At 43.9% G+C, this 27,571-nt stretch overlaps 1 protein-coding gene and 1 long non-coding RNA gene across 3 annotated transcripts in view; one reads left to right on the top strand and one right to left on the bottom strand.

The window, feature by feature from the left end:
• Positions 1-3: 3 nt before the first annotated feature.
• LOC139817148 (uncharacterized) lies at positions 4-27,079 on the bottom strand. Of its 2 annotated transcripts, XR_011733148.1 has the most exons (5): positions 26,750-27,079; positions 26,461-26,650; positions 25,837-26,221; positions 810-1,200; positions 5-717 (listed from the first exon to the last, which is right to left on the bottom strand). It is a non-coding gene; the product is annotated as an uncharacterized lncRNA (long non-coding RNA). The 2 variants fall into 2 exon arrangements; XR_011733147.1 differs by having other exon boundaries at positions 4-717; positions 25,837-26,650.
• Positions 3,340-27,571, top strand: part of Bbg (big bang) — a 43,457-nt gene continuing 19,225 nt past the window's right edge. Inside the window, exons 1-5 of the mRNA XM_071784966.1 lie at positions 3,340-4,124; positions 9,275-9,694; positions 10,897-11,376; positions 11,478-13,198; positions 14,013-14,107. Of these exons, the coding sequence (XP_071641067.1) occupies positions 4,122-4,124; positions 9,275-9,694; positions 10,897-11,376; positions 11,478-13,198; positions 14,013-14,107 (2,719 nt within the window). The 5' untranslated portion in view covers positions 3,340-4,121. The remainder of the gene's footprint in view (positions 4,125-9,274; positions 9,695-10,896; positions 11,377-11,477; positions 13,199-14,012; positions 14,108-27,571) is intronic.

Below are 27,571 nucleotides of genomic sequence, written 5' to 3' on the forward strand. Positions count from 1 at the left end.
ATAATTCAATAAATATAATTTCTCTGTAATATATATATTTTATTACATAATACACATTTATAAATAAACATCAAAGAAAGTATTCTTCTAGTATAGGTGGATCAATATTAAAATATTGAGAGCAGTTTGGCTACTGTACAAGTATGTGTGACAATTTGACAGAATTGTTGCTGTTTTATACATTGAAACTATATCTTGAAGCAAAAGTTTGTTTTTCTTGAAATCAAGGAATGCAAATTGCATTATTATTTTACTAAAACCCCATTTGATCGCTTGCCTTGCAGAGCTAATTTTTAGGGCAAAGATCTAGTGTTCGGGAGTCATATACTCTACTCGTGTATAGTCTAAGCGATAGTTCGAGGATAGGATAAGCGAAATCTCCATGCAAGACAAAATTAGTATTTGGATATGATGCACACCTTTCTAATTAAGTATATAAAAGCGAGTCTCTAAATATGCCTGCAAAGAAAATTTAACATATTATTGACCATATATGCCATAATATTAAATCAGCTACATTTATAGACATATCTGCATCATGTTGTCTATCAGAATATAGTCCATGAAGACTAACTATTATACCATCTGGACATAGTACAGATTAATACTTGATAGAATAATATTCTTGTTGATTCACAGATGGTCTACATATTGCTCGTGCTGTTCCGTCAATAAAGCCCCAGGAATTCCGGACAGATGCTCCTTTTGCTGAAACAGCTTTTTAAAAAATAATAAATAAATTTCTTAAAATAACTTATTATTGTAAATAAAAACATTTAAAATGTTTCTGAACGTTAGAGACCTCTCACCTGTGAATAATATTCGAGCTTATTTCTGTTAAGCTGAACAGAAAGTGGCGTAAAGGATTTTCTAGCTGGTGCGATGTTCAGCTGTTCACACTCGGTGCATAGAAACTAAGGAAAAACGCCGTCCTAAGCTGTAATTTTATTGTCGGCGCGAGAAACCAAAACGTATACGTGTTTGCAACGGCGGCGCTCGTTCCAGCAACCCAGATCTCCGCGCGATGGAAATATACCGTTAAAACGTGCCACAGGCTTGCAGCCGTTACTCCACGTTCGACGAATCGTTGACTGGCAGGAATCTCCTTCACTTGGTTCCTCTCATTCCGGCTTTCGCGATCGCGGTCCGCCCACAGATCATTTCGCCGCACAATTTCGTGAGGAAGCATATCCGGAATTTCTATATGCGTGAACGATACGATCTATCAAGATAGATCCTATCAAGATCTTAACGATTTTACAGATCATTGAAAATGTGATTAGCGTGCGCCAAATAATAAGATATAACATTAAGAAGGCGTATTTTGTTAACAGCAATTTTTTCACGTTAAAATAAAAGGGCCGGTTGCCCCAACCTGTTGGTAAGCTAACTAATAGTTAGCTCATATGTCTAGCTTTGTCTAATTCGAAGAAAAACAAAGACATATATATGATTCAACTATTAGTTAGTTTACAAACAGGTTGGAACAACCGGCCCTAAGTAAGAGATGTTGCATGTTTTACGTCAACTGTGCGGCCAGCGTTTCCTTCCTTCTCTCAGATCTGGTTCTATCTATATATGGCGTACATGCATCGTGTGCTACACTAGCAAATTGGCGGCATACTTACTGCCTTCACGCCCGCATATTTGTGGCGCTTGCACGATCCTACGAGCGAAAGTACTTTTAGCACGGCGAATTATCGGCGCGGGATACGCTGACGGTGGGAAAGAGGATGGCATTCAATGACTCCCGCCGCGTCTGACAGATTCACTCGTTCTACTTCTCTGTTACCCGAGTTCTGCGGTTTCGCGAAGCAAGGCATTACCGCATGTCCGGCTCATTTGACGAGATTATACCCACGGAGGTGCAGTATCGGTGAGAAACGCGTCATTTTGACGTAACCGGAATAAATTTTTTTCCCTAGCGTTAATTCTCACGTGACTTCGGTGTCGCGTCATCGTATATATGCATCGCAGGCAATACGATATTGTCAATTTCATTTTAGAATCGTACAAATGCAACTTTCGCTCAAACGCTCGACCACGCGAAATCAGCAACGAGTCACGTATATAAGGTGCGTGCCGGTATTTTTGTAAAGTGCACCTCGCTCGAGACTATATACTATACTATCGTAACGTCTCGTTGCTGCGAGAGAGCCCGCTACGTTATATTTACAGCAAAAATATATGGGAATCAAAGCCGGTCGTTATCGTTTCCCGCGGAGCGATGGTCCGTGCGGTATGTTGGAGGCGTTTATAGGCGCGATTACCGCTTGCACGATATATCGCGCTCAAATACGTACTGACGTAACTGGAGTAGCCTTCTTTCCTTTCCTGTTAGCTCTCTCTTCGCGATCGAACGGCCGCGGAAGCGGCTGTCCGCATCTCTATATATCTTATAACCGGTTGTTCCAAAAACCGATGTGAGTCAAAATTCAAGTGCAAAGTGGAATACGGGCACAGATTGTTAAAAAAACGTATTTACTTTTTAAATTTTAATAATTTGTTACTAATAGAGTTATAAACGGCGTTAGTAACTTAGAAATAGATTTCCTAAAGCATCGCTGAAATATTTTCCAGTTACGATCTAATATCACGAGGCTTGTAATTTTCCGGAAGGAGTCGGCAACTCCTGACATTTACTCTGAGAGTTCATGGAAATCTTTAACGGAATACAAATGAGGACATAAGAACTCGTATTAAACTGGAGAAGAGTAGATTTACATACGTTCTCATATACGGCCGAAACGCACGCGGGAGACGAGATTTATTAGTCGCGTCTCGAGGGAACCGTCAGCGCGTCTGCTAACGTGTCCAGGCTGAAGAAAGACGATTCCATGACGAAGTAGGAAAGTATAATATACGCGATACGGAGAGAAGGCGTACCGAGAGAGGAGCTCGCTGCCGCCGGCACTTTTCTCCTGGGCTAATCGTTATGGAAAGTCTGCGGATAATATGGGACGTTGTGCACCGCGCGGAATCTCGTGTGGAATCGAAGCCGCCGCGCCGCCCGACGTCGATGTTGCTGAAGCGAGGTAAATTACACGTGCAAGCCGGGATGAGGCACGAGAGAGTTTATCAGTCTAATAAAAACACGCCCTCGAAATGTCGTTTCTACGTTAAAATTCGCATATAACAGACAAATGAGATGAGCAGAGATAAAAGATATCGAGTCGAAGATATTGTCGCGTGGTTCGCGCGACGTTTGACACGGGCACGAGGATATCGTAGTCGGAAGGAGATGGAACCGTCTCTGAGTCCGTAGAGAATTTCCCCGACCACTAACGATTCCTTTTAGCTTAATCTTCTCGTTAAAAATCTCTCGCGGATAATATAGGACGCCGGTAGAGAATCTCGTAGGATTGCTTCGACAACATTGCTGAAGGAAAGGAGTGGTACACCCGAAGCGAGAGGATGGAAGAACGGTCGCTGCTGCCAGTGTAAAGGAGATTGGCGACCTAACGGGGAGAAAGAGCCGGGTGCAGGAGGAAACGAGAGCGAGAGAAGGGAATGTGCGCGAGCGAGAGCGGGATGGACGGGAGTCCGGTGGGTGAGACGGAGAACGACGAGAAGCGTGGTGCACGGAGCGAACGAGAGAAGAAGAGGGAAATGGTGTTCGTAATCAAAGGGGCAACCCGCGGCGCGGCTGCGGCGTGGAAGAAAGTCAGCCTACCGAGCGGCTCATCAGTCCGGCACGGTGCGGTGTCCCGAATGCACGTCGAACCATCGATTTTTCGTGTTCCCGTCACGTGATTCCGCTCACAAACATCGCCGCAGCGTCGCACGGACACGTTTGTTCACCGGGTACCGAGCGGAACCCACCGGTCGACTCCGATTAACTTCGGTGCATTGCTCGATCGGATCGGTGCAGCGCGGCGACGTGTGCGACGCGGCGAGATAGCGGTGTTTATCGCGTCCATTGGACATCCGCATTTCCGATAGAATCTGTAGTCTATACAGAACGAATATTCGAGAGAATTTTATTGGGGAAAAAAAAAGAAACGCGCGTATCAACTGTGAGCGGAGGGATTAAAAAAAAATCAAGTGGATTCGAGATCGATCTGCACGGAGTGTTACACGGACCGTGGCCAACGATCGGAGGGATTTAGCAATGCTCATGAATGGTACGTATCCGCGTTGATACTTATCTGAAAAATTGCGAAGAAATGGGAGAAGAGATCGTCGTGATCTCAAGGATATTACTTTCTGTTCATTCTCATGTGCGGCTTGTTAGCGGTGCTAACTGCACTTTGAAGAAAATGCGATGCGTTGCGAAAACAGACACGAGTGAAATATAAAACGATAGCCAGGCAAAATCCAGAGGGACACTCAGAACAGTACAGTACATATTATTTAAACATCAAACGTTCTTTAATGTCACGTTCGTAATAATTTTACGTTCATGATTACGTTTTGACATTTATCAGTTTTGACAGATTTTGAAATCTTATATTCTATTAAATACTGTGCAAAATTTATATATATATATATCGCGCACGCTATTCGGTATCAAAGGAATGTTCGTTTAATCCGTTTAGTAATATTCTATATGCATATACATTGTATGGCTTCCGTACGCGTCATAGGAGATATTACACAAACATCTTCAACAATTTTACCTGTACCAACTTCCTTCAAGAATAGCAAATTCCAAATTAGTTAAAGAATATTTAGATAAAAATAGCACTATCTTATTGCTTTTTTGCCAAACTGATAAATAAGAGATCGATTCCAAATTTTGATTAATTAAGAAGCTATCTCTCGTGAAACCAATTTCAAATATAAGTTTACTACACTGAGAAAAAAATATTTAGATCCAAAAAAATATTCGTTATAGGTGACTCCTAACAGCTTATTTACTTAACCCGTTGTGGTCACATGGGGTCCAGTGGACCCCAGTCTTTTTTTTTTTTATTTTTTTCTTAAAAGTATATTATTTTGAGAGTAAAACGCACAAAGTTTTTTTACTCTATCTCAAAAAATTTTGATGAATATTTTTGTGAAAAAAATCAAATTTCTCAAAAAAAAAATTTTTTCTCGCGTTTTTTCAACATAAAAAAATTTTTTAAATTATTGGATTATCAAGAGGAAGTCATAAATTAATTCCAGTTCAAGGTTTGAGTCGATACATCAAAAAAGAACGCAAATGGAAACTGTTGTGGGGTCCATTGGACCCCGTGTGACCACTACGTTATTTTTAGGAGGTGTGACCACAACAGGTTAATATAATACACATATCTTAGTATTAGATATTTTTACTTAATTTAAATAAAAATATTTAATTTTAAATAAATATGTGTGTTATATTAAATAAATAAGTTATTAAAAGCTTAATAAATATTTTTTTGATCTAAATATTTTTTTCTTCAGTGTATAAATATGATATAAAGTTAAATACAATGACACTCTCGTGATTTTCTGCCGGCGAAATATTCCCTTATTCATAAATAATTATTCCCAATCCCGTGAAAGTTTTAGCACGTGCATAGTGCATATGCTACATTTCAGGTAGGAAGCGTTCCTTGCAAAAAAAAGAAATTGTTATGCATGCGCTGAACGTGATTATCTACCGATCGAAGTACGGGAAGGGAAGTTAGTGTTTCAACACCAAGGCAAAAGGCAATTACCATTTCTTACGGATAATGAACACGAAAGAAGATATTAAAAATAATATAATTTCGTGTCAAATTATTAATTTTCTTGCGCCAAAGATATTTTCACGAGATAGTGTCGACGACGTCGTTAAAATATTTATCGAGCACATCGAAAATCAATGCAAAACGTTTCCGTATACAAGAGATCGCTTGATTATCCAGCGATCGCGCATTTTTTTCTCACAATTAAACCGTCGGCTCTCGTAAACACATGTCTTCCCACACGTGTGGTACAGTAACACACAAATCGACAGTGTTGTATTTTTCTTCGTGCGGTGGGTGGCCTGATGAGTTGTCGCGTCGTCTCGAGATCGAAATACCGTTTTTCCCGAACAGCTGGAATTGTCGACGAGGTTTAAATAATGAATGGAACACGTTGTCAAAATCCACGAAGCGTGTCGGCGAGCGCCACAGTTGTTGCATAACGCGGCGCATTACGGCATTTATGGCTGGGAAAACGCGGAATTCCGAAGGCTCTCGTACAATCCCATTTAGTTCGAGCGCGCGCAGGCATTTCCGCGCGTATATAGATATAGCAGTCGTGGAATAACATTAATAGCCATCCGATGGATTTCAGTGGCTTCATAGACGTACCAATTTGTATTCATTAGAAGATTAGAACATTCGGCTTCGTGCCTTCTCCTCGCGCCTAATTACCTCAATTATTCCATTCGGATATTAGTACGATGCGGCCGACGCGTCGACGTTGTACGCGAGCGCGGTTCGAATTTGTACGACATTAATCTCGTCTATCACAGTTGGTTTTACATTTGCATCCGATCCATCATACGAGACCTGCCGGGTGGCCGTAACGGTTACAGTTATATGCAAAAACCCTTTCCCACGCGAGCGAACGCAATGTATTAATTAAACGAAGAAAGCGCGATTCATTCCGCCCGTCTCTTGTAAAATTCTCCGAAATTATCCGAATATCGAGGGGGGAGCTATTATCTCGTTGGAATACGTTCAAGTATTCCAAGTATAGAGCGAAGGATTAAATCGACGTAACTGCGAAGCCTGATTCGTCCTCGAATGTACGTGTTCGGGAATCGCGGTTGGTTCAGCTTCGCGTATATTTTTACGAGGTTTCGGTGTGCCCACGCTCGTTCGAGAACCAACGCGGCATATCGAGAATGTGGTGATCGGCCTGCGGCTACGAATTCCGTTACACGCACTTGTACGGACTCCCTGGATCTCCCTGGACTCTGCTCACGACGAGATTTTTATGCTCCATCTGTCTTGCGATTTTCGACACCGATTTAACGATCGTCGTCCATTCCATTGGCGTCAAGTAAAAATGTTCAAATGATCAAATATACGCATCTTATTTGGCGTGCATGTAATATAGCGAAAAATTTACCGTAAATTACCTGTATAATAATCGATGAAAGATGTGAAGCGTATGTATGTCGACGCCCGCAGTGGTTCTTCCATGGTCGCTGCGCGCATTGCAGATACAAGATCAATGAACAAATATTTCATAAAAGCAAATCACGTTCGCGCTTCCGACAAGAAAATTAATTCTGGAGTTGCACGCGACACGGAGAATCATATTGCCGATGCACTCGATTAATTTGAATCACTGGCGTAGAAAATTCCTTTGCAGATCTCGTATATAATCAATTAATGAGGATCTTGAATTCTTTGAATGCAAATACTGTTACTGCATATGCAGTAACGTTTTATCAGTAACGGATAATTATATGTTCGACATCCGCGCTGTTAAATGTCATGCGATTATATCAGGACGTGGCTTCTACTGTTTGAAAAAAATAATGAGAGACATAAGGTAAATGTACCAATGCCGGGACACTTCTCTGGAAAAAAAAGACGGTTAAGCAACCCAGTTTGGGGCCCAAAATTAGTAATCAAATTATTTGGATTCGTAACCCTAACAAACCCTGCGTAACTAAAAATCGTAATTAGCTATTCTTATAGCTGTTTCAAAAATTGTTAAGTTATATTAGTAAGTTATATTTTTAAGTTATACTAGTCAATTCTCTTAATTAGTCCTGTCGATATTCAGTTATGCAAAAATAATTTTCACTTAAGGGGCACTAAGCAAAATGTTAAGTTGGTGCGGGAAAACCGGTCAAAATTTCTCCCCGAGTTGAAACCTATGTCTGGACATCTTTATCATCTTAGTTTATAAATAAGTATAACGCGAATTAAAAACAAACATAAAACTATAATACAAGAAAAATATTATTTTTATCTTTGATTCTTTGACTTTAATTCGCGTTATAACTCATTTAAGGACTAAAATGATAAAAATGTCCAGACATAGGTACGTGTCCAGGCATTGGTACATTTACCTTAATATGCAAAAAAAAGAAAATCGAATTTAGAATGCATTTGGCGATCGTCATCGGAACCTTCGCGATCAGCTGACTGCTCGACAGTGACCCCGGGGGTCAATCTACTTTCTACTTCTCACATTCTGCCGAGATCAGAGGTGATACTGGCGACGGGGGAGGGGGGGCTATGCACGATGCCTTCGAGTGGAAGCGGACATACTTTCACGGCGACGGACGGTATACATATCGTTAAATTATCGAGATGCTGATGGGTGAAAACGGATGGAGGCGGTGCGCGTTGTTCACCTGCCCGCGAGAGAAAAATAAGAAGGAAGATTTATTAGTCGGAATGTCTTGGACAGTCTTCACGGCTTGGAGGAATGTTTATGACAACCGGGGAGCCGCGTCGCGAAAAGTTCGCGACATGGAAAATTTATCTTTGTAATTTGCCGACGCTTGAGGTATCTAACAGTGCGATGAAAGTAAGCGATAAAAAAAAACATATTCGATCGAAAGCCATTCGAGATTTCCAAGAATTCCTGTCTTTAAATATTCAAAGTAATATAAAACTTTAGGGTGATTGAATTGCGATGAAAACCTGCAAGAAGGAGAGAAAGAGAGACACTCGAACGGCCATCACTAATCGCATAACGTTGATGCAGATGTAATTTTCGGAGCACTCGCCGTCGAAAAACGGTGGAATAAAATTCCACTCGAGCGGAGGTCAATCGTGACGAAACAAATCTCAAGTATAACAGAGAATACGAGTTACAGTTAGCGCTTCACCGAGTAGACACAAATGTCTCGCGTCGGAATGTAATTTATATCGACACGTGCTTTGTTTGTTTATAATTCGTCCCGCCGCTATCTATGTGTAATAGCGTAATCGGTAAAACGAGCAGGTACGACGAGAACATGAAAGTTCCATATTAAGTTGGTCACGCGACTACACCGGTATGCAGTCGCTTAATGATCGTCCGCGATCCTCGTGGCACTATGTGACACGGTTCGTCTACCGGCGGCGCAGCGTCTGTTCACTGATTCCGCATTACGAGTAAATGGACGGGATTAGAAAATAACCATCTGGCAGCGACGAGAAACATTACAAATTTTCATAGACAACTGCTCAAATTTCCGGCTTTGTCGCAATCTGCGAATGATGGTCGATTGGGGTGCAGAGCGTTTTGTTGATTTCTGCTCCGAGACACATTATAAATAATTCTTTACGATTCTAAACAGGTTTACGCCCCGATAAGAACCTGTCTCCCGATTACGCCACAGACTATCGCAGAATTGTCCAACAATGATTTGATTTATTTTCAGGGTGTGGCCAGTATTCCAGTGGAGCGTAAAGATCAACGAACTTGCCATGAATTAAGATCAATCCGAAAAATGGACGTCGCCAAGGGCACAACGGAGGACTTCGTGACGGTGGTCAGCGTCGGCAGTCAGCCGACGTCGGAAAATTTCGTCACCGTCCTGTCGATCGGCAATCGGAAGAAAGACGATGAACAATCGTCTGCGGCGGCGAGCAAGAGCGTATCGAACGGTATGGAGGGGCATCTCGAGGAAGAAGTCGAGGTTTTCAGATTGCCCGGGGAACGTTTGGGATTCGGACTCAAATTCGAAGGCGGTAACAAGACCGCCGAGAGAGTCAGAAGACTGTTCGTGCAGAGCTGCGCAGAGCAAAGTCCAGCCAGCAGAGCGAAATGTTCGTGGGGCACCTTAGGCGAGGGAGACGAGGTAATGACGATACTCCGAAATGCTAAGAATTCTGCATACCTCTGGCTAGCCACACTTATTTTATTTTCGAATCCTTAATTCGCCACACTCCGGTCCGTGAGACCGCTCGATTTTGTCCCATTGTTATTTTCATTCTAATTAATATTTTAAGCCTGTAATGTAGGAATTGGAAATACCGAGTTTGAATAAGATGTTTGTAATAATATCATTTTCATTCTAATTAATATTTTAAGCTTGTAATGTAGGAATTGGAAATACAGAGTCTGAATGAGATGTTTGCGATAAAATATCAAGTGAAGAAAGTGATTTTAGTTTAAACTGAACTTATTATTAGCAAACGAGAAAATTACGTTGTTAATAAGCTAGGGTTAAGATTTTCTTTAGATTTTAGATTTTCTCGAGAAAAAAGATGCACGCGAGTGATATTGCTTTCTTGATTTTGTTTCCCGTGCGTTAACACGAGTTTAATAACATTTCTGCTTTCGCTGACATGATATTTTGTGCTGTAATGCGCACGATAGTTTCAAGAAAGTAACATTCATGAACATGTATGATTTCATTCAGTCTTAACGGCACGTGAAATCTTTCGCGCGTCGTTACGAGTCGCTTTCAGTTACGGAACCGAACAGGTTTCTTTCTGTAATGGATAAAGATTACAATGGTCAAACGGTAGATTCCTATATTGATATTCAATGTCGGTGTAATGACTGACATATAATTATTTGCACGCATCGAACCGCGACGTTTGCATCTGTAATGTCGGCGTAATGTCGGCAGTTGAATGAACGAGAGGAAAAAAAAAAGAGAGAAGCAGCAGAGATCTCTCTCGCATATTTAAATTCAATACGACGACGTATATATTCAACATCACCGCTGAAGAAAAGTCAACTTCAAATTTATCAGAGTGTTTGCCAATAAAATGAAAATCGTGAGTTGCAAGACAGCGATATTGATGTGTACAGTGTAAGTTTTATGTCGCGGAACAGCTGCAAAATAAGACGGCGCAGACGCACTCTCTTTGGCTCCCACGGTGCACTTCGCCGTCTATGATTTTCAAGACCTACTTCCTCCCTAATGATCCCTCAAGAAAGGTTTCCTCTCACCTCCGCGTTGCTTGTTTACATTGTGAATTATCGGGCGAGCTCTTCCCCGCGCCGCGGCCGCTTCCTCGTACTCGACAATTTACGTTACATCTCTTGCAGGTACTTTCGATCGACGGTATACCAGTAACACACATGACCCGATTGGATTGCGTGAGAAGATTGAAGGAGTCGCAATTGGTCATCAGGCTGATGGTCAGGTGTCGCGGCGCTCTGAGACCGGAAGTGGTGAGCGCCGAGAGAAAGATCGAGAGAAGCAAAGTGCCTCCGGAATTGCCCGCGGCACCGCCGCCTGTACCGCCGAGGAAGCTGAGACAGCCTCGAGGACCCGCGGACGGCGAGGCGAATCCCAGTCCTATCAAGAAATTATGGGACAATTCAAAATTGCAGAACGGATTGCAGAATGGATCGCAAAATGGCGCGCAAAACGGCTCGATTTCCCAAGTCGGATTGCAGTGCGTGACCAAGATAAGCTCGTACGAGAATTGCGAGTCCTCGCCGAGAAGCGTCAACGGATCGAGCCAGGAAAGCCCGAAGGAATCGCCGAAGGACCGCTCGCCGGAGTTCGCCAAGTCCAAGCAGGTTGTAATCGTGATAGGGAAAAAAAAGTAGATTGAAAATATTTAAAAATTCTATTCCGAATTAAAAGCTCTGACTGAAACGAGACCTCTTTATGTTTGTAGGAACCGCCGGAAGCGATGGTTTATCTGGATGCGCGATCACAATGCGGCTCTACGCATGGCAGCACGTCCGACGATACCGGTAGCTCAATGTCCACCGTGGTGGACAGATTCTCGACGTCCGATCGCGTGTCAACCATCTCGACGACGTCGACGGCGTCGACCGCCGGGTCCGAGCAGCCGAGCGACGCCTCGGGCATCGAGCGGGACCCGGACCGATCGTCCGATCGTGACGTGCTGCTGTCTCGGGCGATCTGCCCGCTCGAGCATCTCGAGCGGGACTTCACGAATCCGCCCGATTACCTGCTTCGCCGTCTCGCCAGTTCCGAGGCGGTGACGCACGTGGAGTCGCGGGGCGAAGTCGAGCGGATTACGGCGGTCGTTGCACCGAACACGGTGCTGATCGAGGAAACGATCACTCTACAGCCGCCGCTCAGCTTTCAGGACGCCCCGCTGAGTTACGGACACGAGGCCAGGCCGGATCTCTTCTACACCGCCGACCTGGCCGCCGACTCGACGACGCATTTCAGGCCAATTAAGGACGACGTGGAGCTCGTGGAGCGTGTCAACGGCAACCACGAGGAATTCCGTGACGCGACCCGGTGCGTTTCCGGCACCGGGAGAAACAGCAGCGACAGCTCGTCCCCGCCGCCGTTGCCGGCTAGAAATCACGTTAATAGGATCTGCGTGAACCAGACGCAGACGAGCGAATCTGGAAACGAGGCGCGTCCTCCGCGAATCCCCGCAACGGTACCTGTCTCCGTCGAAAGGGAACTTTCGGAAGCTCCTCTGTTACCGCCAAAACCGTTGCCGCGAAAAGACGTTAAGGCCAGACGGAAGAGACCTCCGCCGCCTCCACCGCCGATTATAATACCACGAAGAGAAATTAAACCTTCGACGCCGATTGACTCTAATCATGTAACGGAAAAAGAAAACGAGAATCTTTCGCAAGTTAAAAGCACCGAATGTGTTCGATCAGAAGTGTGCGATTTATCACCGAATAAAAATAACATTCTTGACAAAAAGAGTCGAAGAATTGAAAGTACAGATGGAAGTCTCGATAAAGAATCTAACATGAAGAACGTTTCTTTCGATAACGAGAAAGACAAAGCTGCAAGTTCGGAAGAAAACGCCCAAACGAACAAAGTCCTTGAGATTATCGAAATCAGAGTGGCCAAAGGTTTGCAGGCTGATCAAAAGGAGGAAGTTGGAAAAAATAAATCGAATAATGCAACAGAAACTATAAATAGCAAACAAATTAAAGTTAAAGATGAAGTAACTGATAGAAACGAACAAGATCAACCTGCGAATAATTCGAGCAATGTTCTACCGGAGCATCAAAACTCGGACTTAGAATCAACCGATAAACAAATTGACGAATCAAACAATGAAAAGGAAAGACAGAAAAACTCGGAAAGTTGTTATCAAGAAGTAACTAGGACAAATCAGGATACTATTGAGGAAGTGTTTCCATCGAACGAGGAAAGTGCCTCACCGATTAATAACACTACGACGCAAGAAAGCGAGGACGACGAGACTTATCAATCGCTCGACGTGATAAACGACGACATAAAAAATCCGGAAATGAATCAAATGATAGAGAACGAGGAAATTATGGAGGAAGACGACACCACCGACGAAAGCGACGACGGCGACTATTACTGGCAAAGCAATCTCGCTACCATCGGCGAGGAGGAGGAAACTTCCTTGGAATACGTAAATGCGTAAGTTTACAATTGTACATTTCAACAGTAACAAGGATATTATATTATTCAACAGGGGCTGCAGTCATTAAAAGAGATTGTGATAACGGAGGAATTTAGTGATTTACGCCCACTTTCACTACTTCGCATTTCAATTCTTACGTCGAAATGTAATTTATTGCGTATCGCTAATTTATTACGCAATTAAACAGCAATTACATAATATATTGTGTAAAATTAATTATAATGACTCTGCTTATTCCGAATAAGGTATGCAATTAGCCGCGAGATAAAACCGCTTGGGAATTGTGTCGAGGAACAGATTACTATAGAACTCGAGTTGATGCAGCGCGCGCCACGCAACGAATGAACTTTAAAAAGAAATTAATTCACTTTCTTTATGGATATGGGTTACCTGCCGTGCGCGCAGCACACGGAGAAAAGGTTAATTGACCGTTCTAAGAATAGAAAAGAGGGTTGTCGATTTACTGAGAATCGAACAGTCGTTCGACTCGGCCGTCCCACGAGGTGAACGCCTCCATGCAAATGCTCGACATTTGCTTATTGCTTTGAAAAGCGATCTCTCCTTCTTTGCATGACGCTGCAATCGGCTCTGAAACCATTCGAACAGCGATTGCTGTTTATTAAATCTTTTAATAGGTTTTCGTTGAAACGCGTTGGACGCGTGTAACAAGTTATATAATTACTTAATTATTTAGGTATCTAAAATTTATTTTTACATTTTTTTTACATCACAATCAGTGATAAGACAAAAAGACGCAGCTATTTCTCTTTCAAGCAACCAGGAAAAAATATCTTCTCTGACCTGTTACAGCAACGCGGATATGAATATTTCCAGCGAGCTGACGGTGGAGCCGGAAGAATCGCCATCGCCTCCTGCGATCAAGAAAGAAGCGTTCGTTAAAAACGGTAAGCCCGCTTAATACGCTAATTAAACTTTTAATTAAACCTCAAAATACGATTTGAATCAATAAAGCCGCAATTTATCCAATTAACGGAAGAATGCGAGGCCGGCACAGAACGATTAGAGATCCGTTCGCTAATAGCAAAAGCCAACAAATCAGGCATTTGCGCCCATTAAGGCTAACTACTGCGTGAAAAAAATTTGCATCGTCGCCAACCGAAGCAACCTTGAGTCGCTAATTAATTAATTGACTTTGCTTTCGATAGCGTCATCAATGTCTCCGCTTTTCCGGCGACCGATCCGTCGTGTCGGTCGGCGACAAATGTTCACCGATCGTTCGACTCGCCAAATATGCGGGAACTATCGTGGAAAAAAAGAAGAAAAAATCTCCGAAAAATGCTGCGAGTGCGCAACGTCGGAGGACACCCGGTGCACACGCCCACGCTACCGGTGGTACGTCAGTACGTCACACCGCGTCGAGTTTTATAAAGGTTACGCATTAATCACCTTGCGTTACGCGCCCATGCAGCTCTCCGGTTTCGCGCGCGGGCGCGAATGCATTCAAAACGGAGGCAGGTCGCGAATCGAGACAAAGGCGTGTTGCGCGGCGCGGCGCGCCTTCCTCGCGCCGGGAGAAATTCTTATTCACCGACGTGCATTCTGTGGTATTTTCGCGCGGATGACTAGATGTTTGCGTTTCCTCTTCGCAACCGCGTTATTATGCGCGAGATCTTAATCGGAACTTTTTTGATACCTGCGCTCTCTCTCTCTTTCTCTTTTTTTCTCTCTCTCTCTCTCTGCCTATGGAGGTTCATGTTGGTTCATGTCCCTTATAATTTATTTCTACGCAAACACCACGTCAGGAAAGCTCTCTACCATTTTCTGTAAACACGAAAGCACTTGTCTTCAATAAGATACCTATTTGCGTAATACATACTCTTTCAGAAAACTATTTAAAGAAAGATACGTTATCACATGCTCGTCTTCTCTGGCCGCGGTCGAGAAAACAGTAATCTCGCCATAGAAATACCGGAAATCGAGCCGGTGATAATAATTCGCGAATGATCGAACACGCTCGATGAGGTATATTATCGGAAACAATTCAGCATTCGCGATATAGTATTTCTGGCACACTTCACGTGTCCTTTTGTTCAATTTAATGAACACACAGCCATCGGAAAAAATCTGAAGGAAAAAGATAATTTATATAATAGAAGGGATTACAAGGTTGGACAATAAGAAATAATAAGCGTTCGTACAATAATTAATTTGCACAGTACTTTTTCAGAAATGCACCGATCACGCTAGACGCTGCATAATGTTAGAAGCGACGTGTAATTTTCTAATGACCGAAGTCCTTTTGCTTCCCGCGCGATTTCGACATCGCGCGCGTCTTTGCCGCGTCCATTTCCTCTTTCATTCTTTTTTTTTTCCTCTTCTGCAACGCGAACGGCGCGATTCCTGAAGCGAATCGCACGATAAGGAGTGTATCGGCGGATCTTCACCCGAGAACTTTACCGTAGCCGGGCGCGCTCTACGCTCTGCGCAAAAGCGGGGAAATAAGGAAATTCCGTCGACGCGGTCTCTAATCGGCACGGTCGGCGCGGCTGGCGCGGCGTTCCTCCGCTTCGAATGTGGATTCCCGGCCGCCGGCCAGGTGGGTGTGAGAACAAAACCGTTAAGAATAATTCGAGAATCGCCTGGCAGCGAGCGGCATCGGCGTCGGCAGCGCGATGCTCGCGCGAATTGCTAACGAACAATCGTAGCTGCCGTCCGCGCGAGGGTCCGTATTATAAACGTCAAACTTTACGGTCAGGCGCCTTCGGATTGCCGGGTGCCGCGTTTTAAACCGGTCATTTTTCCAACAAGCCGACGGACGATCGTCCGTTTCCCCCCCCCCCCGCGTTAAATATGAAGTCGTAAAAATTCTCACGATATCCATTACACCCGCCGTTTATTCGCCGCGCGCGAATCCAAGTACGTGAAAATACATTGCGTCATTTTACGTCGACTTGGGAATCTTTTATCTCGCGCCGCTATAATAGGTATGCTGGAAGGCTTTGCAGGTAATAACATTTTAAGCTGCATATTAGGAAACAAGTTTGCTAAAGCCATAATTCTTGTGAAGCTGAATGAGATTAGCTTTATGCAGCTTTTGCGAATTCGGATTTCTCGCGACTGCAACGCATTTGATGGCGCTTTATTCAAGCGTCACAGCGTTGCGCGATATGTGATCGCATCCGGGATAGAATAGGCAAACGAATAGAACGCGTCTATTGTTTAGCGCTGCAGTTCGACGATTGCCAAGTCTTCCGTTAATTATCATGTAACTTATATTGTTTCGCGACATTTACGATCGATCCGGCGCCGCGGCCGCGAGCAGCGCACACGCGCCCGTTGGCGAGCTGGCGGATGGTGGATGGCCGATCGGGGGTCCGCGGCAAAGCTTACTAGTCACAACAATATGGCGCGATCCCCGCGTCCCAAGACCCGCGGTCTTCAGCCACCGAAGCTCTCTTCCAGTGGCTGACCGCGCTCAAGGTCCCATTCCCCCTTAATCGCCTTCCTTTTCGAGATCTTTCACTTGGTTCACTTCCAATCGAAGAGACGGCGATCTCTGACGCATACTTGCGTACTGACGTGCGCCTGTATGTACGTGCGCGATCGCAGAAGACGGCATTCCAGCCGCGCCGCCGGCCGCCAGCACGGGGCCTCCGTATAGTGCGTATAGTATAGTGACCCAAAGATAACAAATGTCACGCAGCCAACACCTATACAAATTCAACTGGATTGGCATCGATAGCTCTTTCTCTAAGGCAACACTTTCAAGAGTCTTTTCAAAGCTGAAATCTGTCCTGATCTGTCTCGGCAGATCTCACGTGGGCAGTTTATGGTTGTTGCAAACGGTTTTCCATCAATATTCCCTTGGGACAGAGTATCGTGATATCTGTCCACTTGAATTTATTCAACCATTAGTAAGTCGACGGCACAAATGTTTAAGATAGATCGATTTTGTGATTTTACGTCGCTTCGAGTATTGAGAGATAAGTAATGAAAAATAGCGATCCTTAATGTAACATGCCACTGTGCGTTCCCCACGTTCCAGATCTTCATCGCAATCCCGGTCCGGGACGAAGCGGCTCGGAAGATTCGTTTGCCTACGTCGCACAATTATGCGACTTAAAAATACACAAACGAAAAGCGCATTCCATAATTTCAACCGAACCGCGCATTAACGACCGGCTCTTAAGGAGATCGACCTTTCCCAGGCAATCTGACGCCCGTTTCAATTTGCGATTGCAAAGGGCGATGATTAGTCTTGACCTCCCTGAGAGGAAGCTTTCGACGTTCGATCAATTAGTAGATATTGATACTGAATACTTTCTATTAAATGTTAATGCGCATAAATTCCAGGCAACATTTTATTCGGACTAATCTCGGAGTCTTATAGAAAATTATTCGCTATTCAGAACTCGGTGGAACATTCGCGGATATGCATGTTTAAAAAAGACTACAATCGGATTATTAATACCGAATAACGGATCCGAATAAGATATTTGCAAGATCTTGAAATGCAAGGCATTGCAATATCTCATTTTGCATTTTGCTAAAATTTATATTTCCTTATTATATAAATTTTACGATATAAATTTACATGCGTATAAAAATTAATTTTCCTTGTTTCTTTGAAGAATCGAGTAAGAATGCGACACTCTCGAAACATTTCATTTTGACTTGAAATCTGCATTCGCGTATAAGGGAAACCGGGTCACGTTTTGTCACGTTCGCGTGCCGAAAGAATCGCATTCGATCTGACTCGCAAAGTACGCTTAATGCATCCGATCGGAGCGGGCTGCATTCCATCGCGCCAGCTCGAACGGTGCACGCAGTAAAACCGCCTAAAGATGACTCGCCCGGTTTCAAGATCGACCGGTATCAACGAATTTCACAAAGTGCGCGGTCGTTGAACGAAAGATTACGATCGGCACACACTTGAAATGGAAACCGGTCAGGAATTACGTTACGCGCATTTATTAGAAGCAAATAGGCATTGCCGTTCTACATAGACGGGTCGCGCGCTTATGAATCGCGCACGAACGCGCTCGAGAAAATCGATGTCGAAGAGCTAGATATTGTTATTCCGTTTAGCGAGATCGGCCGAGAGAAGGACGGACACTTGGTTGGTCTCGAGTCGGGTCGAGCCGCGCTTGAAAGGATCCACTATGTGTCCACGTAGGCATATCGGATGCAAGATCCGAGATCCGCGAGACGACATTCCGTTGCGGCAACCCGGAAGCGCTCCGCTCCGTGCACCAACGTCAATATAATTAGTTACGATGCATCATACTTAAGATGCAGATCGATCTGCGAAGTTGACGAACGAGCGAATTACTTCCACGCCACGGGAGAAGTTTTAATCGCTCGCTCGGATAATATATATAAATAAACGTGAAATTACATCTTCTTCCCGCGGTATATCTCGAGTGTTGATGACCGTTTGTGTAACATCCAGTTTACACGCCGCTTTATGCAAGCCGGTGTGAACCGTTCCCATAGTATTTCTGCCGCACGGCTATGAATCGCAATCATCGCGACAACGATTCACCGCGAAATTGTCAGGCAACGTTACGAATGATGAAGAAGTTGACTTTTCTAGTTTTCTGTTTCTCTTATTACTCTATACCATTTTATTAGGTTGGGGCAGAAATAATTGCGGGTTTTAATCTTCAACTTCAAATAATGAATATCTCAGCTCAATGAATGGTCTATGTTAAGTATTTGTGCAACTTCTCTATAGTGGTTTTCAATGAATTCGCATTGATAATGGCTCTTAATTAATCAGACCTTTTACGAACCGCTTCATCTTCTATAAGCTTTCGTTACGGAATTTGTGGAACCAATGCTAAACTATACGTTCTTTGGTTGATATTACGTAGTTTCCGAAGCTTTATGATCCAATTTGATATCACATAGAAAATCGTATAAATTTGTCTCTTTTCCATCTTTAATTTAATAGTTTACAATAACTTCATATACACTCTAGGAAGGATAGCACTGACATGAATGAATAAAGGAAAGTCGGAATTTTACAGTGATATATACTATACGTGATCACAATTAAACACAACTTTATATCGAAGTACAGTACCAAAATTAAAAATGATGGAAATTGTTTTTGCAATTATTTTAACACCAACCTATAATATTACCTCATTTTGTACGTACAGTTTGAAAATATCGCGATTATTCGAGTGTAGCTGCGACTCGACTTGTCGCTGACCCGACTGTAACCTGAGTTTTGCGAATCAAGTTGAGACGCTAAAACACAAATCCAAGAAACGAGCGCAGAATTTAACCCATCAAGGTCCGACGTCGGCGCTTTAGAGCGCGGTGCAGCGCGGCTTTGCTGAGCAATCAGGGCGAATTTTTATCCGGTTGTAACTCGCGTCGTTTGAGCAAATACCACCACGCGATAAAAGCAGGTTTTCTTTCATTCCTCTTAAATAAAACGATAAAGATCGCAGCGCGACCCGATCTTACCGCAACCAGCAGCGAAACGCACGGAGATATTCATAAAAAGTTTCATAATGGACAGTCTTTCAATGAACATTACGACCACTCACATAACATGCTTTTTTGTTGCTAATCAAAAATGATTACTAGATAAACTAGATCCTAGTCCGTGATGTGTTGCCGAAATAGCTCTTGTTCTTGTCATTGAACTGTAGGTATCGATCGTATCGACGAACAACTTTAAGTCATCGTACGAGAAGGAGTAGACCTTGACGAGCGTAAATCTAATATTATTATTGTCACGTTCGTCATTGTCCGGGATCCTGGTCTACTTCGCACGCTAGGCATGCAAATATTTCCCCGAGTAGCGGTAACGCCGGTAACTCCTCACATGTCACATGTGTTTACAAATAATGGGAAAATGCAATGTCTAGCGTTAAATGTCTACTGAATGGATTTGAAAGCCCTTTCGACATCCGACCATGAGACTCACACTCGTTTTATGGAAATTTTTGATTTCGCAAAGAGAGCGAGACTTCCGCTTTTCGCTTCGCAGAAACGCTTAATGAATTCCAGCTGATATTACGCGATATTACGTTGCGTCACGTCCAACGTATTAAAATATATAATACGTTGTTACGTAACATGATGACATTACGATGCGGTCAACGAATTTTTGGTATCTCTGCGCGCGTCGAACGGTACGCGCAATTTCCCCGTTAAATTCTCAAGAATAGTCTATAAACTTCTAAATCTGATAAAGTCACACTTCCGCGTCGGATCATACCTTCGTTCATATCGCACGGTGAAACAAGAAATAACCGAGCGTGGCGATGAGCTTTCGTTAAAGTGCGTTTCAGCTAGCTCTCTTTCACGTTTTACGACAAACCGAAACAGACGATCTTCGACTCGAGGAAATTCGAACCTGCACAAAGGCCGGTTAACTTCTTTTTAGCCGCTCGATTTCCATGCCTTATGGCGATCCTTGTGGCGAAACGATCGACGCTCGAACGAGCAAAAGGTCTTTTGTGAGATATACGCTAAACCGCCTACGCATTTTGTACGACGTGTCACGGTAAAAAAATGACTTCTACTTTCCTTTTTCGGAAACGCTTCGTATTCTGCAGAGTAACGTTAAGGATTCGGAACGCAAGCAAAACGTAATAAGATAAAATGACTTTTTCCTAAACCGGAAAGGCAACGCGGAAGTGTCGTACTCAGCTGGACAACGAAAATTCTCTGACGTAAAGGCGCAATCTGTCTTTGAGCAATTTGACTCGTATTGTGCGCGCGCGAGACTCCCCACGGATCACAAAACGATTTATCAACGTTTGATCTTCGATTTCGAAATGTACCGCACAGTGAAAAGAGACGGCCTTTTGTTTGGCAGAAATCGTACGTAGCGAGCATATTTCTAAATCGTTCCGACCACACTCGTGTCAGGAATTCGATGGATAGATCGTCACTACGTCTTGTCATGCAATGTATCCAGTAATTATTCTCAATTATTGAATTATATATTCCAAAGTGGAATTATAATACTGCGCAAGAATAGAATTGAATTAATATTTGTAAATACAATGGCAATATTTTTATAACAATGTTTATGATCACTATGTCGTCATGTAATGTATCCGGAAGTTACTCAATTATTAAGTTATATATTCCAAAGTGGAAGTACACTGCACGAGAATAGAACTAAATTGAATTAATATTTATAAACACCATAGTAATATTTCTGTAACAATGTTTACGATATTATTCTGTGTGTCATTCGAGGCACGTAGATAAATATAGGATCATTAATGAATGGCCGCGAGAAATACAAAATATTTTCAACGAATCGTTACATACGACGAATCTCGTGTGCTGGCATATAACGGGCTAACGCGAAAGTGTCGCGATTGTCTTCGAGATGAAATTTCGAAGAAGGTGACAGCGTCTGCGAGCAACGTACGTACGCGTCACATGAACGGCCAGTGCACCCGGGGTCAGCCGCCGTGTTAATTAACGACGAAATGCCGGGCTTCTCGCAATCTTGGCGAATTTATCGGAACAATTTACACGCGTGCGCGCATTTATGGTGCGCTATCGAGTTATCTCGAAGGTAACCTATCGGGAGTAAAGGCACCTCTCCTCGAGAGACCGGTAAGGAAGCGTCGTCTCCCGCACGGTGGAAAGGGATGCCCGGCGCGACGTCTCGAGCTGAGGCAGAAGGCGTTTGCCAGTCTCCCGTCGACTCTCAAGTCAAAACGTTCCGAGAAGACTTTCACGTGTGCGTGCTCCGCCTCGCGTGTTAGGTATGCTCGCCATAATTCGCCTATGCTCGAATCGGGTGCTCCTCTTCGCGAATTCCGAGACCGTTTGAGTGTGACTTCTTCCTCGATTCGGCATACCTCCTCTTACGATTCTTTCGCAAATTCTACGGTTACGGTACGGAGTCTGTAAAGCTTCGAATAATTTTCCAAAGGACTTTCAGACCGCTGATGCCAAAATTACTATTTAGCCAATATCTGAGCACGAATTGGAGCATAAACCAGTTTGGAATTTGAAGAGCGTAACGAAGAAAGCTCTGCTCGGCTTTCATTTATTACGAATTCGAAAAAATATATATTCTTCGTGTTCGGTGTAGCGTAGATATATTTTTTCATGGTTCACCTAAGAAGTAATCGTTTACAGTGTTCCGTTTTCGAGCGCGAACATGTGCTTCCGTAACGAAGTGCGAAACGTATAATCGGTCTGCGAAGCTTGAGGAGGACTATAGCACGAACCGTATATAGAGATTTTGACCACGCAGCGAAAGGAAAATATTTGTTTCTCGAAACGGTAAGATATATTTACGAACATTTGTCGATTCAATTTAATTGCGAATCCACTGTGTTAACACTATCGCAAATTTACAATTAAGTCTACTTTTTCCTCTATTCCGCGAACAATGCTCGATTGGTTACACGAAGGATGCGGAAAAGTTTCGCTAACCGTATCTCCTGTCGCGGTGTACACAAGAAAAGCGCTCTAATGCCGAAGGAAGGCCGATTTTACGGCGCTAATAGAACCAGGTTGATTCGCGAAGCGCCTCGACTCCGAACGTTCATTAGACCGTAGCGCAATGAGGTAACAATTAATCTTCGTGAATTGCTTTAAAAAAAAACGAGGCACGATCTCAGTTAATGTCAGCGGTGAATTATACTGTCTTTAAATGGGCTAAACATGTCGTTTCCATGCAGATTTCAAAACCGAATTTTAAATTGCGATTCGCTGCAACCAGGTGCAAGCGGTAGTTTCCTACGTATTTCGCGATTAAATTGCAATCAATTCTTGGTTTAATCGCGCGGTAATAACGTAACCGCCGTTTAACGGTTCAGATAAAAACCGTCGTCGCACCGGATCTCCTCCGATTTGACAGATGAGTGCACATTGATCGAACATGCGCGAAATAAATAATTGTTCAAAAGATTTAAATTGTTTATAATCTTATATAAATAATCTTATATTTATAATATTATTGTATCGGGCTTAATAACTATGTCAATGTATAACTTTGATGACACAGCATTGATTGCGGTAACAAATTTAAAAAAGAGCAACACATTCACAAACAAGTTTAACGAAATATAAAATATTAGACATTCTGGCAGTGTATCGTAGTTTCCTGCAGATAAAAAAAGATTCCCTCCCGGATCGGGCCGGATATTTCTCGGTTCAAAGAATCTAAAAAAATCTTGAAGGGTGAAGAAACTTTCTTTCCTCTAATACATTCGTCTCTATAATCATTTAAACGTTTAAATATTACTATGATTGATAGAAATGAACGCTAGTTCTCATTGAAATCTCATAATTATCGCATTGAAATATTTTCACACGGTTGTATCTCCAGCTTAAGATGAAATAGAATGAAATTTATATCCGGCGTCGACCTCGAAGACTCACTTTCACTGGTCGCCACCCACAGAAAAATGCAGCAGCTGTTACGCATACGCTGTGATATTTTCTGAACCTCGAGGGTAAAGCACGCTAAGGGCTCCATAAGAGGCAGCTGCAGGCGTCGCGGATGGACTACACCTGCCTAAATGTGTATTTGTCGACTCGTTCAGTTTTTTTTTCTTTCAGCGATCACGTTTAGGCTCAGTTGCGCTCAAATAGGACTGCGAAACGTGCCGCCGCGACGTTTAAAATCATTCCAAAAATGGGGCAATCAGTTGGACCTTACATTCCTATTAGAAAACCTGTTTCTTATGTGAATGATATAGATCTCGTATATCCTGTATATCCGAATTGAGAGGAACAACGCGATACCTACATTTATTAAGACCTGGGCCCGTATTCATAGTCGGAACTTATTTTCAAGTCCACCTTAAGTTAGATCTTAAAATGAACCAATCACATTGAAATAAGAACCGACTATGAATACCGGCCCTAAAGAATAATTTTATAATATCCCCATTTAATTTTTCCGCGAACGTTCAATTATCGTTTACTTAAAGCGAACGTCTTTCTTACGATATTGCGCTATGATTTTTCGAGCGACAGCCGGCAAGTGCGCGCATACGTCATTCACGCGGCGGAAAAGAGATAAAAGAGACGACGGGTCTCTCGCTCATCAGAAAGCACAATTAGCTCATTCATCGTCCGCCGTCTCTAGTGTCAGCGTACGCTAGCGAGCGTATACGTATTTAAACATGTGCACGGCCGACACAATCGTGCACGAGAGTACGAGAGCCCGGGGAAGTTGGTTTATCGGTGCAGGCGCCAAGTAGTCAGTCACTGTGACTCGCAAGATACATTCTGTTAGACCATGCCGCGGCGTTCAAGAGAGTTTATTATTACACTAACAGCGCGCCTTATACATCGCGTGCATCGCGGAGATACACGTGTAGGTATTCACGAAGACGGCGGAAGATCGCCGCGTGTAGAAGACATGCGCGGGCCGGCTCTTCTTCTTAGATACATCGTTTGCGGTTTCTGTACTTAGCTAAAATAAACATACGCCATAACGAAATAAAAAGAAGACGGCGAAGCGATTTGAAAAATGCGCGCTCGTACGTCGACACCGCAACGGGGGGCTGTCGTTGAGATTTCCTCTCTCGAGATGCGCTACCAGAAATAGGATATCTCGATCGGACGGTAAAACCGTCGTTTCCACCTCGGCAATTTCATCGGCTATTTTTATTTGAGATCATTTTTGGGGTCTAAAAAGGGCGAGCAGCCCGCGGCGTCGCGGCTTCGAAAACCGGCCTGGACACACGATCAAGCGAACTTCATCGCTCCGCGCGGACGCGCGCGCGGGGATGCGACAGGTTCGATCGCAGCCGCGGGGCTAAATTCCCGAATGCAACACGTAATTCACTAGGTCGAGGTCGTTACTTAATCGAAATCGATGCACCTTTCAATCGTTTACATTCGTTACGTGGCCTTTAGAATAAAATGAGATACAATGCGAATTATATGATGCGATCCAGAAATAGCTTACCGCTCTGAGATATCTCTAAAAAATATATGCAATACGAAAAAAAATTGCGATAAAAATATTTTAGAAGAATACTTGAAATTGTTTTTAGGACGATAAAAGTTAAAATTCTATTTATATTATCTGTTTTGTACGGGTTGCGATGTGAAACACACTTGTTCTACCAATTAATCAGTTAAGTGTTGAGATTCTTCAACAAGAGATTATCCAAACCCATGAGAGAAATCTCGACGTAAAGCTTGACGATGCGAGCACAGTTATTTCGTTCGCGAAGAAATTAAAAGCGCTGATAAGAGTTAATAAAGCACGCGTTCTTTCGCCATGTGCAACGTGTCTTCCCACCTCACCGACACGTCACGCGGGCGCGAGAATGGATACGCCTATTATCGCGAGATTAGAGCAATTTATAGTATCGTCTGAGAGTAGCGACCCACACGGCGAATACCGCACTTCCGGCCGAGCGCATATATTATATAGCGATTTCGTTTGGTTATTCTTGACGCCACTCCATATTTCAAAACGAAACCACGCTAAAGAGAATGTAGAAGGCGAAGAGACGATTCTCGACGCTTGGTCAATAAATTCGTGAGAAAAAAGAAACCGAACGTTTCCCCTGAAAATAATATTCCGAGAAAAACATCGTCGGGGACGAGCGGACAACGTTAATAAATTACAATGTTCCCGGGGCTCGTGGGCATAACCACGGGTGACTATAGGGTCTGAATGTATTTTCCAATAAACTCCCCTGCTCACCTACGCTACCGCTGTTGGTACGCCAAGTAACGTTAAACGCGTTTATTCCGCCGATACACGTCGCGGGCCAGGGCCCGCGCGCGCGGACCCGCTTCTTTCTCTCGCCTCCTCTCTGCTCGCCACAATGCTGTTTTCAGTGGCAGGCCTCAATTTGCCGTAATTATTATGTTTATCTTCCTCATTCACTTAAGTCCGCACACCGACTTCGACGATCCGGTCCTTCGTGTCCCGGTCGTTCAGCGCGGCAACACCGAAACGCCGCGCGCCGGCCGCTGTAAACGCCAGGTATCGTCGTGCCTTCTTTCACGTGCGATTTACAGCACAGATATTGACACTTTTTTTTGTTCGTTCGATAGAATTGAAATTCTCCACCCATCGGTTAGAACTGTAATTGTGAAAGATTTATCGTTTCTACATTAAAAAAAAAATGAAAAAGACGGAGCCTATTTTTTAAAAGAACATTATAGGAGTCGCTCTCGTAATTATTCGCCGCGATAATCAGAAAGAAAAATTTCAGATTCAATGCCGACGAGTGAAACGTTCGTCTATGCATGTGCACAATCGGCTGTGTCCGCGTTCGCGAGCGCTATATGCGTGGCCGCGCGGCCACGCGCCAATCATTACATCCTGGAAGGGGTGGGTCTACCACCGATCCACTATGTCAAATCCAATTTGCGTGATCCTTTCCCTCGGAAACGACACGAAATCCTCGTCACGCCCGGCAATTTGCAGCGCTCGGCTCGGCGCGCGGCTCGGTGCGGCGTGCCGACTGCACTTTCGACGAGCGTGAGAAGCGAGTGTCGGAATGTTGCACCTATGAAGAAAATAACACGACTTAGCGCGCTTCTCGATCACCACGGCTAGACACGGCCGCGTGTACAGAACACGCATTAAACCGTTTTATAAAATCCACCTCGGGCGTTACAACTTTATCCGATCGCGCGCTCTGGAAATATTCCTCTCTCTCGCCGGCTTGCGCGATCGCGCGCGATGCTGCAGAGCGCGAGGATGCTCGTGTAGTAAACGTCCGGTTCCTTACGTGCGCTCCACGTATATAGCCACGCGCCGATCATTACGCTCGCGAGAAGGCGGTAACTACCGCCGTCGATCCAGTTTGTCAAACGCAATTTGCGTGATCCTGCCTCGCCGCGGAAACGACACGCGGAATCGACTCGGCAACACGCTCGATAATTTACGGTTTTTGTATATACGCGACCTTGGCGTGGCGCGTGCGATAATGAAAGCAGCGCGATTACGACTGACGCGGCCTTTTTATTTTCCGAAGGCGATTAGATTAAATAGGATGGGACGATGTACTCGTACTTTGAACGAGCGTTCGGACAGGAGAAATCGTTTCCCGCTGTGTCATCGTCCGACATATCTTCTGTAAAGATGGATGTTTAGATTGTGGATCGAATTGTATGCAGTGCCTCATGGATTTCTCCAAGTCGAAAAAAAAACTTGAGGACTTTTCTTGGTACGACTGGCCCTTGACTTCTCGGTACCGCGACGTTGGTGCATTCACCACGTCCCGTCCGTCGGTTCGGCCGAGGCCGGAGTTAGCACGAATGGATTGTTTCTGCAGCCGAGCGAAGGCCTTTAGGAAAGTGTAAAGAGCGTCTAAAGCGGGAAGGAGAGAACAAGAAGGGCAGGAGGAGAAAAAGAGAGAGAGAGAGAGAGAGAGAGAGAGAGAGAGAAGGAGTGACAAAGTAACTCTGGCGAGCCGGATGGGACG

This window comes from Temnothorax longispinosus, chromosome 8 (genome assembly GCF_030848805.1).
Source record: "Temnothorax longispinosus isolate EJ_2023e chromosome 8, Tlon_JGU_v1, whole genome shotgun sequence".
In the NCBI taxonomy this organism is placed as follows: Eukaryota; Metazoa; Arthropoda; class Insecta; order Hymenoptera; family Formicidae; genus Temnothorax; species Temnothorax longispinosus.